General features: G+C 33.6%; 2 protein-coding genes across 2 annotated transcripts; both read right to left on the reverse strand.

The window, feature by feature from the left end:
* Nucleotides 1-1,501: 1,501 nt before the first annotated feature.
* On the reverse strand, nt 1,502-11,285 carry LOC144847443 (beta-taxilin-like). Its single transcript, XM_078703810.1, has 13 exons — nt 11,160-11,285; nt 10,589-10,663; nt 10,227-10,356; nt 9,939-10,042; nt 9,041-9,211; nt 8,656-8,721; nt 8,374-8,502; nt 7,795-7,914; nt 7,510-7,584; nt 4,863-4,955; nt 4,459-4,554; nt 3,840-3,957; nt 1,502-3,401 (listed from the first exon to the last, which is right to left on the reverse strand). The coding sequence occupies exons 1-13, from the start codon at nt 11,187-11,189 to the stop codon at nt 3,187-3,189; spliced, it is 1,422 nt and encodes a 473-aa protein (XP_078559936.1). The 5' UTR covers nt 11,190-11,285; the 3' UTR covers nt 1,502-3,186.
* A 2,377-nt stretch (nt 11,286-13,662) lies between these two features.
* LOC144847880 (headcase protein homolog) lies at nt 13,663-16,781 on the reverse strand. Its single transcript, XM_078704440.1, has one exon. It carries the CDS (start codon nt 16,633-16,635, stop codon nt 15,097-15,099), a length of 1,539 nt encoding a protein of 512 aa, XP_078560566.1. The 5' UTR covers nt 16,636-16,781; the 3' UTR covers nt 13,663-15,096.
* Nucleotides 16,782-18,778: the final 1,997 nt, after the last annotated feature.

Below are 18,778 nucleotides of genomic sequence, written 5' to 3' on the forward strand. Positions count from 1 at the left end.
TTAATCACTCTTTTGGATTTTGAACTATTTTCTTTTGTTTTGTATTTGTTCTTTTTGAAATAAAGGAAATGAAATATTTATGTTTAGTTTAAGGTTATGACAAAATTTAATCTACTTTATGAAAGTTTTAAAAACAATTTTTGTTGAATAGCTAATAGAAAGCTTGATTGCAAACCTGACTCTATATTTCGACAGAATTTGTTTATGATATTGGACAGATCACTTCATATGTGGAGATACATGACAGAATTGGTGGCCTATATGTAGGAACCACTCTCGAAATAATGTTTTGTGTGATATGTATACTCATAGAGGTATTATACAACTAGAGAGCTGCTGTTTAATTTGGAGTTGACTGTCTAGTTGTGTAGTACCTCTATGTGCTATAGATTCTTGTATTCATGTATTGTAGAATCAACCAAAAATTGGGAAGCATTTGTTGTTGTTATTGTTGTTCATTTGTGTTTGCACCCGCTTACAAACTTTTCAGTAAAAAAAAAGCATTAAATGAGAACTTGCTTTGACATTAAAAAAAACATACAGAGATCTAAAAGAATTTTTTTTATATCCCGGTCACGTGAGTCAATTACACAGAACCGTCTGACAGCCTAGTTACCAAGTTAGTATTGATGAAGAATCCTCCTCCATTAAATGATGTATTGAAAATATCGTTAAAAACACGAGGTAAATTGCCAGGTGTTTGATACAGTATTTTGAACGTTAATTTTGTAGTTTTACAGGGAAATGTCTGTTGCGCGTGCGTAATCGTATTCATAATGAACTACTGGCCAATCAAAAACAACGAAACTCCACCATCATCATCATCGTCATCACCCACGTGCCAGCTAGCTAGCTAGGTTCAACGAACGACGTACGTACCACCACCTCACGACCATCACGGCGAAAAAAAAGATTGTAAGAACATCAATTGATTTATACTTTGCATGATTTCACGATGATGAGGATTATTTTTTTTATTTCATGGAACATGGCATTAGAAGATTATATAACTTAGCCAGGCCCAGGCCCTACGTAAGTTATCAAACTACTCTAAATTTCAAGTCCTAGATAGGCCTACTTCACTCCATGCTTAGGGATCCTATGCTTAGTACCAGCCTAGTGTAGGGTAGCCTAGGCTAGTGGTAGAAGGAGGCCTGGTATGCAGTGTGCCTATTCAAGGAAAAGTCTGTCAAATTATGCATGAATATTCAATTTGCAACAAAATAAAAAATCCCTCTACTATAGTACAGGAATTTTTTTTAAAGTAAATATGCATCATTAGATATTGATATTTATAGTACCATATATATACACACATTTGATTATTTTATCATATTTTATTTGTCATATTTATAGGAAAAAGTTTTATCAAAATATGAATATTAAAATTGCCATTTTCTTTTTACAAAAAAGTCCCTGTACTGTACTAAGTACAGGAATTTAAATTTTGTAAATGATTTTTGAGATGTCAAAAAGTGAGATTTTTAGAAAAGAAAAATCATTTAGTTGAAATATCAAACGCTTTTATTTCTGAAAAGGATCACAGACCGACTGCATAGTCTAACAATTACAAAAGTTATCTTGAAAATATATCTACTATCCCTTAGTTTCTTTTAATCCACCAGAATAAAATCAATTCTTACTTTAAGTCTTTACTGTGTAAGTGCTGCATCTCTTACACATCAGAAATCCGGTATTTGATTGGGGTAAGACATTATTGCCATGGTTTATTCGATTTAATTCTATTATTTTTCATTTTAAGTAATTAATAATAATCAGTTACTTGTCACTAAAAAACAGGACACCGGTAATATCATTTTGGGTGTGGTTATCTATGGGTTGATCAGACACTAATAATGTTAGGTGTGGTCATACATACAATGATCACACACTAATAATATCAGGTGTGGCCATACACACACACACACTAATAATGTTAGGTGTGGACATACACACACTGATCACACACACTAATATTAGGTGTGGCCATACATACACAATGATCACACACTAATAATGTTAGGTGTGGCCATACACGCACAATGATCACACACTAATAATGTTAGGTGTGGTCATACACACAATAACCATGTTTTGTTGTTGAGTTGGTGATCTAAAAAAAAAATTATATTTTCTGTGATGACTGCCAAATTAATTCATTCAATCCTTTAAAAAAAAGTAAATCCGTGCTGATCAAAACATGCTTCAAATAAACAGTAAGGAGCTTCAGATTAATGACCTACGACCTTCGCAAATTATGCATTACTGTACGTCAAAGTTGTTTTCCAGCTGTGAAACCAATTTACTGTACTTCAATCATGCATTCACTTCAAATACCTTACAAAGCTATTGTGATTGTTGACAACTGCATTAGTAAAAAGCACAAATTCTACACCTACTTCTGCAAACACGATAACAAAAACTCCTGCAAATAATTCTTGAGTACAAATTATGCCACATATAGAGTTTATATTAAAATACCCAAGCCAAGGGGCTTTGAGGGTACGAACGAACCAACCTGTACCTTTTTTTTGTGACTAGGGACTGTGATGGTAAATAGGCCTAACTAGCCTGGCTCTGAATGCATTTTTTCCCCCCATTTTGTGGAAAAAAGCCCACAAAACAATGCTGGTGACAGGCTTGAAACCATACAATATAAATGTATCCCACAATGTAATAGAGGTGATAAAGCACGATTTATCAAGGTAGATTAATATTCAAACAAGGTGGCATAAAAAAAAAAATTCTCACCAAAAACTCATTGTTAAGTGGTGCATAAATTCTGCTAAACTGTGAGCAACATAAAAAATATACCCTTTTAAATGTGTGTTTAATCATACTATTAGTACTAGTAAATTAAGGTTTGTAGTACACACCATGCATGTGAAAAAAATAACATTGAGAAAGTGTTTACATTTTGGTTATGTTACAAACATCCTGTAGAGTAAACGTTTTATCAAATTAGTGTGATGTGCCCAAATATGGTAGTGATGTTACATCATCATGTCCATATATGGGCACATCACATTTTTTTGTCACATTGATAGTGTAGATAGAGCTTTAGTTGTTTTTTTTTTTGGAGACATGTGTTGTACCGCAAACCTTTACTTTAATCATAACAAAGTCAATATCGTATTTTCTTGTCTTATTCTGATTTTGTTACTATAACTTCCCAAAAATATATTTTTAATTCTCTGATAGTAATTGAGTGGCATGTGACTGGGCTTTTTCACTATCTAAATCTTTATCTATTATTTCAGATGATGATGTTTTATCTGTGTCTTGTGTTTCCCCTTGTGTTTCAGTTGATGTTTCTTCAGGTGTTCCAGATGAATTCTCAACATTCATTTCTGGGTCTGGTTCCTCTTTCACAGATGGTGAACTAACCTGGGTTTGTTCTTCTGAGAAAACAATATTAAAGATTTTATAGCACAGTTGATACTCCTCAAAAATGAGACAAATAATGAGGATATGATTTATTTCGATACCATACATTAACAAAAAACAGATAAAAACGAGAAAAAAAATGGAATGTATAGTACCAGAGATACTGTAAAGGGTATTTACATCCTGAGGGGTCCCCTATGGTATGATAGTGAAGGAGGCAATCATAGGGCTTGTTGCTATTGCCGAGAGGATCAATAATGCAATCGCTCACCAAATGAATGCTTTTCCTTCCTTTTTTGGAAGTTTGTTTATAAACAAAGATGTTGGCAAATTGTTACAGGTTTCCTAGTTTGGCATTTGTTGTGTAATGTCATTATTATTAAGAGTCAAATGTTGTGCCGTTCATTTGACCTTCTGAGGTGAAGTCAACAAAGATAATGAAGAAAGCTTACCATTTGTTTTAGCTTGATCCGCCATGGCGTTTCTTTCAGCTTGTAATGCACGACATAACTTCTCTAGTTTGTCTATTCTAGCTTTCTGAGATGTCATTAATTTAACAGTTTCTACTTTCTTTGAAAAAAAAACCAGATTTTTACATTTACTGTTCATTCATTAAAATCAATTTAAATTTACCATGTTACTCTGTCCACTTTTTATTGAAACTTACATTTTCTGATAATGTTGAATTTAAGATTTACTTTATCTATTCTGTCATTGTGGTATTTATGTTGTTTTGATTAGGACTAGAAGAAGACAATCTAACAACAGGATGCTGAGCTCCGGAGATCAAAGGGTTTAACTGTGGCTGCGACACTTGCCCATTAACAAAAAACTGAATGCTGCGGAGAATGTACATAGTACAGGACTGTTGGTATTTGTCGCAGCCAGACATAAGATAAAAGGACTGTTATGAGTTCCTATCTTGGCAAGGTGCGCTCAGTGTCCTATTGTCTAGATTGCCTTGCTTGCACCTAGTTTTGGTTTAGAAGGCAAGGTACTGTAGTGTTTTCTAGATTGCCTTGCTTGAACCTAGATGTTTTGGTTTAGAAGGCAGTTACTGTAGTCACTTACTTCCTCTGTCATTTGTTTCAGTGTCTTGTTGCTTCCTTCCCATCTCACTTTCCACATGTTTGTTTCTTTCTCAAGCCTCTTGATTTTCTTAGTCATCTACAAGTGCAACACAAGTATTACTACATACAACAACTTTACAATATGCACTTTTATATTAGTTTATATAATTTATATTCACAAGAATTTTCCTTTACTTCACAAATTGTGTTGTTTTACAGTCAACTCTCCCAATACTCTCTGAAAACCCAGAAACTCTCTCTAAACCAGACTTTCCGGAAAACCAGGCATATTAGGCCAGCGCAAAGGTGTCTGGTATTGGGAGAGTTGACTGTATAAGCTTTCATTGTAGAAAAATCATAATAGTAGAGTATTGTACATTAGCCATGTTGTTGTAAATTGCCTACCTTGTCCATCTCCTGTTTGAATGTTTGAAATACCTCGTTGCTTTTAGTCAACGTTGTTTGAAATTCTTCAAACTTCTCTGTGTAGACACCAAGCTGAAAGATTGAATTGAAATTAGATAAAAAGGGGCATTCCACAGTATTTTTTTGTTACGGACGGGACATTTTTGAGAATATAACTAGACATATCTTAGAAATAAAAAAGAATACAAGATTCAAAGTAGAATAAATGTATACATATATGGCCAATGTTTATTATGAAAGTCAAAAAAAGAAAAAAGACTGTACAAAAAAAATTTTATTATGAAAATTGTATGCGTCGCGGATGGGACGGCAAATGGACATGACTTTTGAGAAGGTTTACGTATTGTAATATTTCTCCTCATTTAAAAGAGATTTTAAAATTTGTTTTGTATTATTATGTTGCCAGATAGTTGTTTTAGATAACTGAATGTTAATTATAAAAATTGAACTGCCAATTTATTAATAAATATGATTTATATGTTGTTACGGACGGGACATTTCTAACGTCGCGGACAGGACAACTTTGTCCACGTTAAAAAATTGTATAATTTTGCTATTAAAAAAATTTAAAAATAAGTTTTTTACATCAATGTAATCTTTTATTTACAAATCAAAATATAATTCAACCTTTGAAACACTGTTTAAAAGTTTATGTCAAGTGAAAATATTAAAATTCATAAATATGAAATATTATTTATAAAATTAATTATTCGAAGAGTTATAACGAGAAGCAATATTGTAAAATGTTATCAAAATATTTATTTACACTAATATAAAAGTTATGCTTGGCATATTAATCAAGACTTCAAGATATTAACACATTTAAGGCGAATCTCTAAAGATTGGCGTTGACGTCTGAATTTGTTAGTGGATCCAAGTTGCATCTGAAATTTTCTTCTATCCTTGCTTGGATTTAATAACTGTAGGCCTACTTCTATTAAAATTCAATCTTAATTATTTAAGTATCTGATTTATAAAAGGTTCTTGGTTGCAAATTCACCAAAGAATGAAATCTACAAAGCGATGACCGCACCCAATACTCCCATTCATACTGGTCATGTTGTTTTGGATTTAGGTATTGTTCTTTTGTGGATTGTTATTTTAAATACAGACCACAATGTTTTGTGATTAATAAACAACAGTTAACACCTTTGTACAGTACTTCTCAGCCTACAGTACAAAAACACTTTTTAATTCTTACAATATTGTCATCACATTCATAAAAAAAATATCCCATCCGTAACATTCAATAATTTTTTATAGTAATGTTTTTTAATAAAAAAAATACAAGTTTTAAAAAACTTGTTTTAAAATCTATTGCAATTTAATATCCTTAGGAGTTGAAAATTAAAGATTTAAAATTAGGAATTAAATAACAATTTTAAAGCCATTACTTCAATAAACACAAGTGAGGAAAAAACCCCAATCGAAATGTCTCAGAAGTAACAATTATGAATTTTGAAATGCAAGTATGAAATTAATAAACAATTTTAATAAAATAATTTATTATTAATAATTGGAGCTTACTTTGAAAAAAAAGTAACTGCAGTATATTTATGGGCAAAAATATTAACAAGATGCATAGTTTTATTATGAAATAAAAAGGATTTAAATGATATGTCCCGTCCTTAACAAAAATGTCTGTCCCGTGCCTACGAAAAATGTCATCAATATATTTTTGAATATGATATTTTCACCAAAAGTTTCAAAATATTTGTTTATAATGTATTGCATATAGTTTTAAAAGGAGAAAACAAAATATTAAATTGTGGTATCAATACTTTTAACTGAAATGTAAAAACACCATAAAACTACTATTAAAATGTTGCGGATGGGACAATTATGAATTTTGAAATGTATATATGAAATTTAATAAACAAAATATGTGTTATAAAATGCTTGAATATGTACAATAGGGACATAGAGTAACTATATCTGGCAAAAAAATGTTCAAAATATGCATGGTTTGTGAAATAATTAAGATTTAAATGATACGTCCCGTCCGTAACAAAAATGTCCCGTCCGTAACAATATATTTTTGAAATATGATATTTTCATCAAAATCTAAAATTTTCCAAAAATTTGTTCATAATATAATGAGATATAGTCCTCAGGAGGAGAAAATGAAATCTCAAGATTTTTGCATCATTACTTTTAAAATAAATGTTAAAAAACCGCCTAAAACGTCGCGGACGGGACATTTATGAATGTGAAATGGATGTATGAAATTAATAAACAACAAAATTTTAATTAAATACTTGATTGTGTATTATTGAGACATAAAGTAACTATATCTGTTGAAAAAACAGTAATAAGATGCATAGTTTATGAAATAAATAGGATTAAAAATGTCCCGTCCGTAACGCCAAATATGACTTTTTCATATTTAATATTTAATAACTTAAAAAATCAATATAAGAAAAATAAAAAAAATGTTATTTAATAAACTTCAACATGTCTACTTTGAGAAATGGCCAAGAGTTACATCAAAATCAGTAAATGAAATTTTTAAACCCACGGACCAAATACTGTGGAATGCCCCAAAAACAACATCAATAAACTGTAGTTTTATATTTTAAAAGAGAAAAGCTTTTTGGTTGGTTCTAAAAAATGAAAAAAATTTTACCTGTGATTTCAACTGAGCTTCTTGCTTGGTTAAAACTTCACACTTACGATGCGCTTCAGCGGTTTCATTTAGCAGCTACAATCAAAGACAAATTTCATAATATGTAAAGACAAACTTTTATAATTCTAAAATAAAAAGTACAACTCATAATATAATGAAGGTATAATATTTATACTACTTCAAACAAGCAAAAATCATAAGTATGAAATTTTCGATCCTCATTCGAGAAAATCTTGTATTGATAATATGGACAAATAAATTTAGTGTATGAAAAAAAGTTCTTACTATAGCTTTTTCTCTGATGTGTTTTTCTTTCTCTTCTGCTAATGTCAGGTTACCTTGCTGCAGTTTTGCATCAAACAGCTGAGCCTCTAATTCCTTGTGTTTTAGCATCTTATCAATATGCTACAAATGTTGAAGTAAACCAGAATATAATGATGATGATAAGTATTTGAATAGAATATCAGTGTTTTTGGTTTTAAGGAAGTGAACTAGTGGGAGTCAATGTTGTCATATCTAGGACTTAAGGAGTAAATTTGATATTATTTTTTCCCTATTTGAGGTACTTAAGGAGTAAATTTTATCACATTTTGTTTGTTTTTTTCATATTTGAGGGACTTAGTGGTGTCAATTTTATGTACATACCTCCTCTATTTTTTCATATTTGAGGCGCTTGGAAGGTACATTTTAACACACTCATCTATTTTTTTATATTTGACTTATTGGACTTAGTGGTGTCAATTTCAACATGCTCCTAGCCTCTCTTTTTTGATATTTGAGGGATTTAGTGGTGTCAATTTCAACATGCTCCTAGCCTCTCTTTTTTCATATTTGAGGGATTTAGTGGTGTCAATTTTAACATACCTCCTCTCTTCGTTCATATTGTTCAACTAAGTTCTTTAGCTTAGTAGCTAACTCTAGATTTTCTTCTTTTAGCTTCATATTTCTTGCATGATTTTCTTGCATTTGTGAAGTTATTTCATTTATTGTTTGCTAAAAATACAAAAGTAGATAAGTAGATAAGATGTACTATATTTATTAATCATTTACTCTATAGCCTTCCACTACTCAACCAGAGGATTAGATAGTGATGTTTTTTTATTCAATTAAGCCAGAACATTAGGATTTTAAAAAAAAATACTTTACCTGAAACTTGGCAGAAACCTCTTTCCTTTTTTCTTCTTCCTCTCTGGCTCGTTGTAAACTCTCCTCCTAAAAGAACAAGTTATTAAGATACTCCATATTATGCAGCAGAATTGGAAGAAATGAAACCAATGGCTGTGACTTAGGGGTCAACTTGAAGGGTCAAGACTATTTAAAAGGACATCTAGCCAATGTTCACAAAATGCTTGCATGCACTTTAAACCTAGTATATCTTTTGAGACGAGTAAAGGATTACCCAGGCCGAGAGAGAGCTATAATTGGCAGCACTGGCGTGACTCTTAGGGAGGAAGTGTGACATCTAAGTTCACAGCACCATGATCAATGAAAGGGTGATATACAAATGGAATTTATAATTATTATTATTTACCTTGACAGTTTTATTATGCCTCTGTAATTCCCTACAGAGACTCTCTAGTTTGCTCTTTGCCAGCAGGGCCTTTCCATGCTCACTCTGCAGATGATCTCGCTCCTTCTGCAGTTGAGACAGTTGCCGTTGGTGAAGCTTCAACTTGCCTTGTAATTCACGATGTTCTCTTAACTAAAGAAAATCATTTTGTTAAATGTTTCAAGAGATACAAGCTAGTCTTTGTTTAAACCTTACGAATAGGTTTCTCATAAGCATGTCAGGAATAGTGGTTAGCAATTCAACTGACATCCCTCCACCCCCAATCCTTCGCTTATTAGGTATTGTGAAAACCAAATACCGAGCATTACAAACAAAATCATTCATTTCGAAAGACTTTATAATAACAGTTAAAAGATAGTGTTGTCCTTTTCAGTGCTTTTTAAACATATGTTTTAATTGTCCACCATGATCAAGAGAATTATGCATATTTTATGCATAATTATAGTTGTTACCTACACCTAGGAGGTTATGTTTTCTCCCCTGTATGTTTGTGTTTGTGAACAGCCTCGAGTCCACAGTTTCGGTTTGTTTGGATTTATTTATTTATTTCGTTTTCTTTCAGTAGGGTAGCCCTCTCAGTAATAAAATAAAACTGCTCTTCCGAGGGGCCCTACGGCACATTTAAACATAATTTTAAAACAACTTAAACTAAAACTAAACTTCAATGCATGTTCTCTTTATTATTATAACTTTTATACCATATTTAAATATATTTCACTGCAACCATCCTAGACCACCGGCAACAATAAATGAATCTTAACAAGTGATTTGAAATAACCACAATACGTAACAGTGCACACAGAGGGTACATCGTTATGTCAATTGATATTAGAATTATAATCAATCAATGTTTATTTACCACGTCTGCATATTTCTTGCTGAGAGCTGTCACTTTCTCTTCAGGTGTGTCAAGCCCATCTAATGCCTGGATGATGGCTCTACTCATGTGGTCAGCATCACGCCCTGAAAAGTAACAAAGTTAAGACAATTATTTAAAATTTTAAGCACCATTCCAACGATCATAGCTCATGGGGCTTTCAATAAGAAAATCAGAACAAGTGAGTTTTTAGAAGTGACTTGAAACTGTCCATCCAATATAAGATCCTATTTTATTCTTAATTTAAATTTAAAATAAATTTTTAAAGACCTTTCTTTTTCTTCTTCTTTATATTGGTGTCTTGTGGGACAATTTGCGTCTCTGGCACTGCGGTGATTTTACTTTCGTCCGACGAATTATCCATAGGACTTGGTGATGGTGTCTGATCTCTTTTTTCACTCTGAAAAGTTAAAAGATTACTGTCATGTAAAACATAAATTGAATCACTTATAATATCTATTTAATATACTGAGTACATACCTATATACCACATCATGGTAATACTCACTGTATAGTGTACTTTGAATGTTCACTGAACTAAGAATGTAAAATGTATATATTTATGTAAAATCTAAATTATCTTTTTTAAGTTTAAACTATGACATGTTTTATATAGTTGTATACAATCTTACTTGTTTTATCGCATCTTCATCTCCATTGACAAAGGTTGTCTCAACAGCTTCGACTGAAGTTTCTTCCGTAGATGCCTACATTGATAAACATTATAATTATGATTTAGTTTATTTCAGAATATAAAATTGCATATATGTGTGTATACAAATAAAAAAAAAAACTAAACTCATTTTCAAGTTTACCATGCATTTAGGAGGAAACTTCTATTTCTATTTATTTCCGATCATTTATTTTCATGATTTTTTAGATTAAAAATTAGTTTAATCATTAATTTAAAAACAAAAGATCCTTCATCGTACAAATGGCGTAAGTCAATGCTTAGAATGTAGAATTAAACACGCACTTTTAGCTCAGATCTAAGTAACTATGACCTTGTAATCTGTAAGGGTAGTTGCAAATGAAGCCCGCGTGCGTGTGTGTGGAATGTAGGCCATACATGGACAGGCAGAGAGGCCTAGCTAGCACGGTTAGGCCCAACACGAATGTGTTTAGTAACTTATTAAATTACGTTTCGCAAGTGTTTGTACATTCATCTTATGCTATACTTTAAATATAAAATATTCATTTTACCAAAGGGGTAACTTTGCTTGTTTCAGCCATTTTCTTCGATGATTTTAATCCAAATCGTGTATTAGGCCTATATTCTAAGTAGGTAGTCCGCAACAACGACGAAATGGATGTGCGGTTTTTAAGTTGTTGGTGGTGTGCTTTTGATCGACTATGGGCAGCCATTTGGGCCAAAATAACATTTTTTTTGTCAAGTTCAGACAAAAATGTCGTAAAGACAACAATCTTTCAGTATGGATGCAATTTTCATTATCGATGACATTTTTTAAAATTATAAAAAAAAAAAATTTATAATTGTTCAAAATAGTATTACTTTTCCCATGCTTTGCTCAGAGACTAGTATAGTAGATCCTTGATAGGACCTTAAACTTGTCTAGCGCCCTCAAGTTATTTAAGCGGCAACTGCATTATGGCAAAGAATTATCTTTGATTGATTGAAGGCAATCTATATTTGTAAATTCCAGATGCGAAAATAAACTTTACCCCAAACGTAAATTATATATTTTATCGTCATTTAATTGACAATATAATAAATATTGAAAACAGAGTCATAATGTGGTCCGGCGATCCTTCACAAAAAATGTATATTAAATAAAACAAAACAACTACGACTGTCTTCATTCGCGCCCGTCATTTGGCCCTCTCTAGTCGACAAACGGATTATGGAATGTATATAAATATTAGGCATAAACATTCATAATCATATTTCACACACACCCTAGAAGAATATGCACATCTGAAATCAACCATTATTACACGTACTATATAAATTGGATTGTAATTCTGAATAATAATAGTCAAACAAGCCCAAATAATTTAATCATCAATATAGACCTATATCAGTTAATGTCAATGTGTCGAAGTTTAAAAATAATATTTCGGAAAATCCATAAGCTATTTTTATGTGAATTTTGAAATTAAGAACGTCCCTTGGATGAATGTTGGAAGTGTGCCAAGAATTTTAAAAGCTGGTTCCACATGAATAACACAAAGGGAAATTTAATACTGCTGTTGACTTCAAACCCTTTCCTAGGGATCTTCTTCATAGCTTGAAATATAAATAAAGAGACGATGATATAGAAATTGATGTTTATATTGTTGGTAAAGCGTGGTTCCCACTAGAACGTAACGCAACGTAACGCAACGTAACGCAACGTAACGCAGCGACGTATCGACTCAAAGTGCTGTATTGCGTAATCACGTACAAAAGTGGGAACCGACGATGCAACAGTGCTTCAAACATCGCAGGTTTGATTTCACGCAGGCGGGGGCAAACACAATTATTGGAAGGGAATTTTCTTACGTTGCGTATAGGTTGCGTTACGTTGCGTCGCTAGTGGGAACCAAGCTTTACAAACATCGTGTTTATCCTACTACATCTTTAATTTGACATAAAATCTATGTCTAAATTCACTCTCGCTGAAAAGCCCCGGTAAAACCGTTCAAATATCAAACAAATATTTGCCTCATGTCGTCTGTACTGTTCATCATCGTCATGATCATAATTGTTGTCATCATCGTAAGCAATTACTCATTGACGTGACCACCGTCATCATATCATCATCATCATCATCATCTCATTTACTGTTGTCATATCATCGTCATAATTGATCAGCTTTAGTTCGTTTGTCAACGTGATCAACATCATCATCGTTGTCGTCTTCATGATCAACATCGTGATCAACATGCTTCGTCGTGTGAGGAAATTAGGTGTACAGTTATTTCAGTTACTCGTGTAGTTGGTTTCATGGGTCGATTATCGCTATAACTTTGGTGACCAACTTACCGGGTAAATGTATACTTATGCCAATTTGTATCTATATTTAGGCTTCACTCGGGTAAGTTGTTAACCTTCCCATAAAGTTAGCGATTTCCCCCATGACTCTAACTTACCAGGGTGGTGTATTAAAATACGAGGCAAGCCATTTGATTTTTAAGTGTCGGCGTTTTGTTTTTTTTTATATGGCGGATGTAATCTGCTTGATTTCTTCCTCTTAACTGAAGAAAAAACTAAACATTGTCCAATCATCGGGTAGTAATAGTATTTTGTTACATTTCACCCACCCCTGCAAACTCATAATATGAACCTGTTGTTGTTGCAAATGGGAAATTCCAAATCGATCAATTTTATCGAATACCGTTACATTTTAAGCTTGGTTCCCACTAGAACGTAACGCAAGGACGTAAACGCAACGCAAGCGTTTTAACCAATGACAAGCGAAGTTATAGACAGTTAGCAATCACAAGCGAATAAGCCATCGCTTGTGATTGGTCAATTCGCTTGCGTTGCGTCGCTAGTGGGAACCACGCTTAAGTGTGAACCACTGTACTTGTGCGGTTTCGTCTTTGCGTTGCGTTACTGACTCATATAGGATGCATTGGTATGAACACCATAGGCTATAAATCATGAGTTTCGTCATTAGTGGTTAACCGCAGAAATAGCCGCCACAAGTCACACGTAATGAACCTGTCACTGGGTACAACACCATCGAAATCAAAACAAACATAGGGCTAGCCTACCTACAACTCCTTATACTTTACTTCAAAGTTTAATAATGATGATATAACATAGGCAAGTGCAGAAATCAGTCTTATAATACGAGGCACACTCTATATCGGAAAGCCAAGATAACCCTGTCGCTTCCAAACTAAAATACCTTATTGGCCAAAATGATGATAGGCCTAGCTAGCTATACTTCGTAATCTGATTATCGTCATTTTGCTTAAACATTTTTCAATATTTGAAATGAATTTCGTAATATTATTTGCAATCACAAATGTCTATTCCAACCTAAAATGATTTTTAAATATTATTAAAAAATGATATTATAAGGATTTAACTTTCTAAAAATACAAAAGTGTAAATACCTCTACAAGTAGTACTTGCTGAAAAACGTGTTTACTGATAAAAAATACATTTTACGACCTATATTAGTTTGATTTGACCATATATGTCAATATAAAGATTCATTCATTATTAAAAAAACCAATCAGAAAGACTTTCTCGATTATGCATCCATCACGTGACGATACAAGGCAATTTTTACCAAATATTAAACATTCAACTTTTCAAAAATTGTTGTTATTAACTTCTTTACAAACATTTTATACATCGTTCTTTTTTTTCTTATTTTCTACTATGAAAACCGTCTTTTGGTGATCAACAAAACACGTTGTATATCCCGAAGCTGCTTAAACTTAATTAGTAATAATAATTACACACAAAATGATATGTTAAATTCCTTGATAAAAGGACTGATAATAACCATTATAGACATTTCTTAATTTATATACAGTACAAAATAAAGTATATATCAGTTTTTTTCTTGATATCTGATAAAGTAATATTTTGATTATTATTGTTATCGCGAATAATGCGTATTGTTGTTTCCAGGGCAACGCAATTTGTTTATATTCACCTGGAGGCATACTAAGTTTACTAAGTTGTATATCAATATATTGTAATTATATATAAAGTGTATGATATATAAATTTAAAAAGAAAATATCATTTATAATTATGTTCTGCGGTAGAAATATCTCTTACGGTAATATTATACGCCTATATTATGTATGATGATCCTATCTTTGTTTAGGCCTATCCTGAATCCAATACAAACAGTTTAATCATGGAGTTTTTTACCTCCATCCAGGTTTAAATGTAACATATCGGATTCGTACAAATTCTCGTAACGATATTATACTATACTTATGAACGTAATATGCAAATTATTATTTTTAAAAGATTATTATAGAACTTCAAGTTCAAATACTCATTCTTCTTTGAGTAAACACATTTTAAACACTTTTCAAAAGTAAACAATTCTCCAGTACAAAAAGTGTCTTTTAGTCCACAACTTGCGTTTAAAAATATCAACGTTATAAAAATAGTCTTACATACGACAATGTTCTGTTATTATACCCGTAAACGATACAGTTTCTTAACATATTAGTCGTTGCTGCGCAGACATCTGGTTGGCGCGAACCTCGTAGCTGCTCAATGGTTTTATGAAATGGAAATCTGGTACTCCACAATGAGGGCAACGTATAGTCTGCGAATATTGACTGAAGAAGTACGGTCCACGACTCAGTTCTATAACCGGTTTACCGCATTGCTTGCAACCGACGCGGCCAGAGCAGCATGGCGATGCGGCGAATATATCGTACGAGTATAGAGTTCCGAGTTGATGATGGCTGCCATCCCACGGTGTCTTACATTTGCGGCATAGAACGCTGTGCACGCCTTCTAAACATAACATGCACACTGCGCCCAGATACTGCAGTTTACCGTTAAGATTCACTTGTAGATTGGTATCGCTGTGTTTGACGGGGGTAAGGTAACAGGTCCCGTCAATCAAGGGGTACCGATCGAAGATTGGTAGTTGTCGAGCACACATCGAGCATGCCATGCTGGTTGCCTTGTGAAGAACCATGGTGTTGAATATAAATTTCCGAATCTCTTCGTTTGCCGCAAAGCCGTCTTCGTCCATCTTGATGTGATACGGATTCAGCTTATGTCGTGGAAGGACCTCGAAAAATGTGGACAAGTCCATTCTGCGTAGAAATAGACAGTCATTGAGGTTATCGACTGTCTTCGGCGACATCTGTCGAGGAGCATTGTCAACCGGTGGTTCCTTGCTGCTACTCAGCGAATTGGAGCGAGAGAATGTGAAACCATTCCTTTGGCTTGTTTGGGAGCCATTCGGCGACCAACTACGATCTGACGACGAATTCGAATCGAGTCGTATATGTCCGTTGCTGACACGTGGTGAAGGACCTGGCGAGTACAGGAATTCATCCGCACTTGTTGGTGGTGTGCTACTGAAGCTGTCTGTCGAAGAGACGGAAGCTCCGGAGGTGTGGCGAAGACGTCCATTATGCGCCGATCCTCCCCCTACGGAATTGCCCGTATGTTGATGGCCGTTAGATATATGACCGCTGTGAGTGTGAACACCATTTGTTGTTGTCGATCCATTGCTATTCTGTTGTTGTAGAGTCGTCGCCCGACCTATAGTTGGCTTATCATTCGATTTCTTTTTCTTTGCTTTCTTGCGATCAGCTACATCCAACGACTTCGGTGGTAGCCAATCGAGATCTTTTCGTAGATGACCCTTGCCGCAACGACAGGAACATGCTTTCCATGCCAAGTCGTATCCTTTCTTTGTCCACAAATTTTGGCGACGCTGTTTTTCCGACCAGCTTCTAGCCCGTCCTGACGATCGTAGGTACGTCAGTACACTCTCTTCCCACTCGGCAAAACACGGCTTGTGCATATACACTCCATAGGTACAATCTTTGTTGTTGCATACAACTTTCATAACAACATCCGGGTCTCGTATATGAACGGCATTACCCACTACACATCCAGACGGCACACAACATGTTTTATAATCCGGATCTTCTTCTTCTAAATCATTATTATTTACCTCTCTAAATTGGTCAGCACGCTGCCTGGCCTTCTCTTCTTTGGTAAACGGCATGTGAATATGTATAAAATCACAAAAACAATGTAAAAAGCCCGATAGTAAACGTTGTTTTCAAGCTAAAATGCTGAGCACATCAACCGTAAGGTTTGGTTTTCTGTGTTATGTTTACAACTGTGGAGAAAATTGGTGACCGGGAAAAACTACCCCGGATTTTTTGGCTGATTATCTGTGATTGGTCGGCTTGCAGGTGTAGCTCGCCGTTCTTGCAGCTGATTGGTTACACATTAACAAGGCCAAGGCTTTAGCTAACTGTCCATAGATGTAAACACAAGCATGTGTTCAACCTTAGATTAGCAAAACAAAGCTACGAAAAATTCATTTTAACCGGTAGTAACCCAGGTTGATGTTTTTATTACGCTTTCAGAAATGGACGTGTAATATAATAAATATTAATAATAAATATTACATTTAAAGGGATTGATTTATTAACATAGTAATAGTACATATATGCATAATGTATTATCAATTATTAGACAAAGAACACGTGCGGAATGTAGAGTAATATGTTAATGTACTGCTTTTTGTTTTTATTAAACGACTTATTTATTTTCCCTTTTAACAAAAACAGCATCCGCACTTCTTATTGTTAATTGCAAACCTTTAAGAAAGCATTGATGAAGTTTCCTTTAAAATTAAAATGGCCCTTCTCGTCTTTATTTACCGTTTTATAACAATGATACATATGCACTTGTTTAGTCTTTATCTATTATTATTATAAAAACACATTCATTTAGTAGTATTTAGTGTTGTTATTTGGTAATGTCCGGCCAAGTAAACGATTATTTGATAATTCTGATTCTTAATTCCATGTTAAATTGCACGTAATGTTGAGATATGACCTGATAGAATGCACGTACTCGTAATTCATAATCAGTCGGCCTGCGAGGAGATAAAAATGTGGAATACCGTTTGGAAGATGCGGTTAACCGCTACAATTACTCATGCCTTTCATTTTACGCATGCGTGGTTTTACATCAAAACAATAACACAGCGAAGTGAAAGAAACCGTTACAAAATACAGTTGCCTACATTTTTTATATAAATTTCGGTCCTTATTTCACAATGCCTCATTGTTCAGCTTATCTTTTTAAGATTATAAAAGCCTATTATACGATTGAGCTATCTCTTTTGTTGAGATGTTATTTATAACATTCATTTTCAAGTCCCATTGTATCCCATAGTTATAGCCTATACGTACGTAAGATCTTAAATTCTTATCAAAGTACTTGTGTATGCCGCTATTTTTTGGCATTAATGGAAGTCTCCCTGATCCATTCTTAAATGTTACTGATTATAGTGTTTGTTATTCGTATTGGATCAAATAAATATTGATTCTTGATTCTATAGGTTTTTTGCACTTATGAATGAGTATGACCATCTACTATGCAAAGTAGTAGTATGCCATGATTGATTTTCAAGTCCGCGTCTGTGTAAGTGACGTCATGATGGTCAATACCAAGGTCAAGTTGCAAGGTTAAATCCAGGGTTCTCTTATTACGTAACAGAAGGCCTTTTGATCCGGTGGATTAATTAAGCCGCTTTTAACCTTCAAATGAAATGCTTTCAAAATGCAATCATTCAAGTTTACAGATGTTGACAATGTCGGGCATATTGTTCTTTTTATTTAGTCATTTTGTGCAGGACAATGGTCAGTAGGGCAACTATGCACACTATTTAAAATCGTGCCACATTCATTGCGCATCCGTCATTTTAAAGCTTGGTTATATTTATTGGTGATTTATCAAATTACTTGCGTCGCGTACGTTGTCGTCATAGCGTGGGAAATTCCACTAGATCAAAATAATCAAATAATCACGAGAAAGCTCTATATACACTAATATGAAACTTTATGACAAAAAAATGTGATGTGGCCATTTATGGACATGTTGGTGTCATATCACTACCATATTTAAGCATAGCACTACCATATTTGGGCACATCACACTTTTTTTTGGTCAAACCATAGAGATATTACAGTGAACATATCTCTATGGTCAAACTAGTTTGATAGTGTAGACAAAGCTTAAACCAACACCGTAATTATTGTATTGGTATCTCCACATTGATTTTATGTACAGAAGTATGTTCTAAATTTACGAACACATGCATTGAAGAACAATAAAACCGTCTCGGAAAC

The sequence above is a fragment of the Antedon bifida genome, chromosome 7 (genome assembly GCF_963402885.1).
Source record: "Antedon bifida chromosome 7, ecAntBifi1.1, whole genome shotgun sequence".
Classification (NCBI taxonomy): Eukaryota; Metazoa; Echinodermata; class Crinoidea; order Comatulida; family Antedonidae; genus Antedon; species Antedon bifida.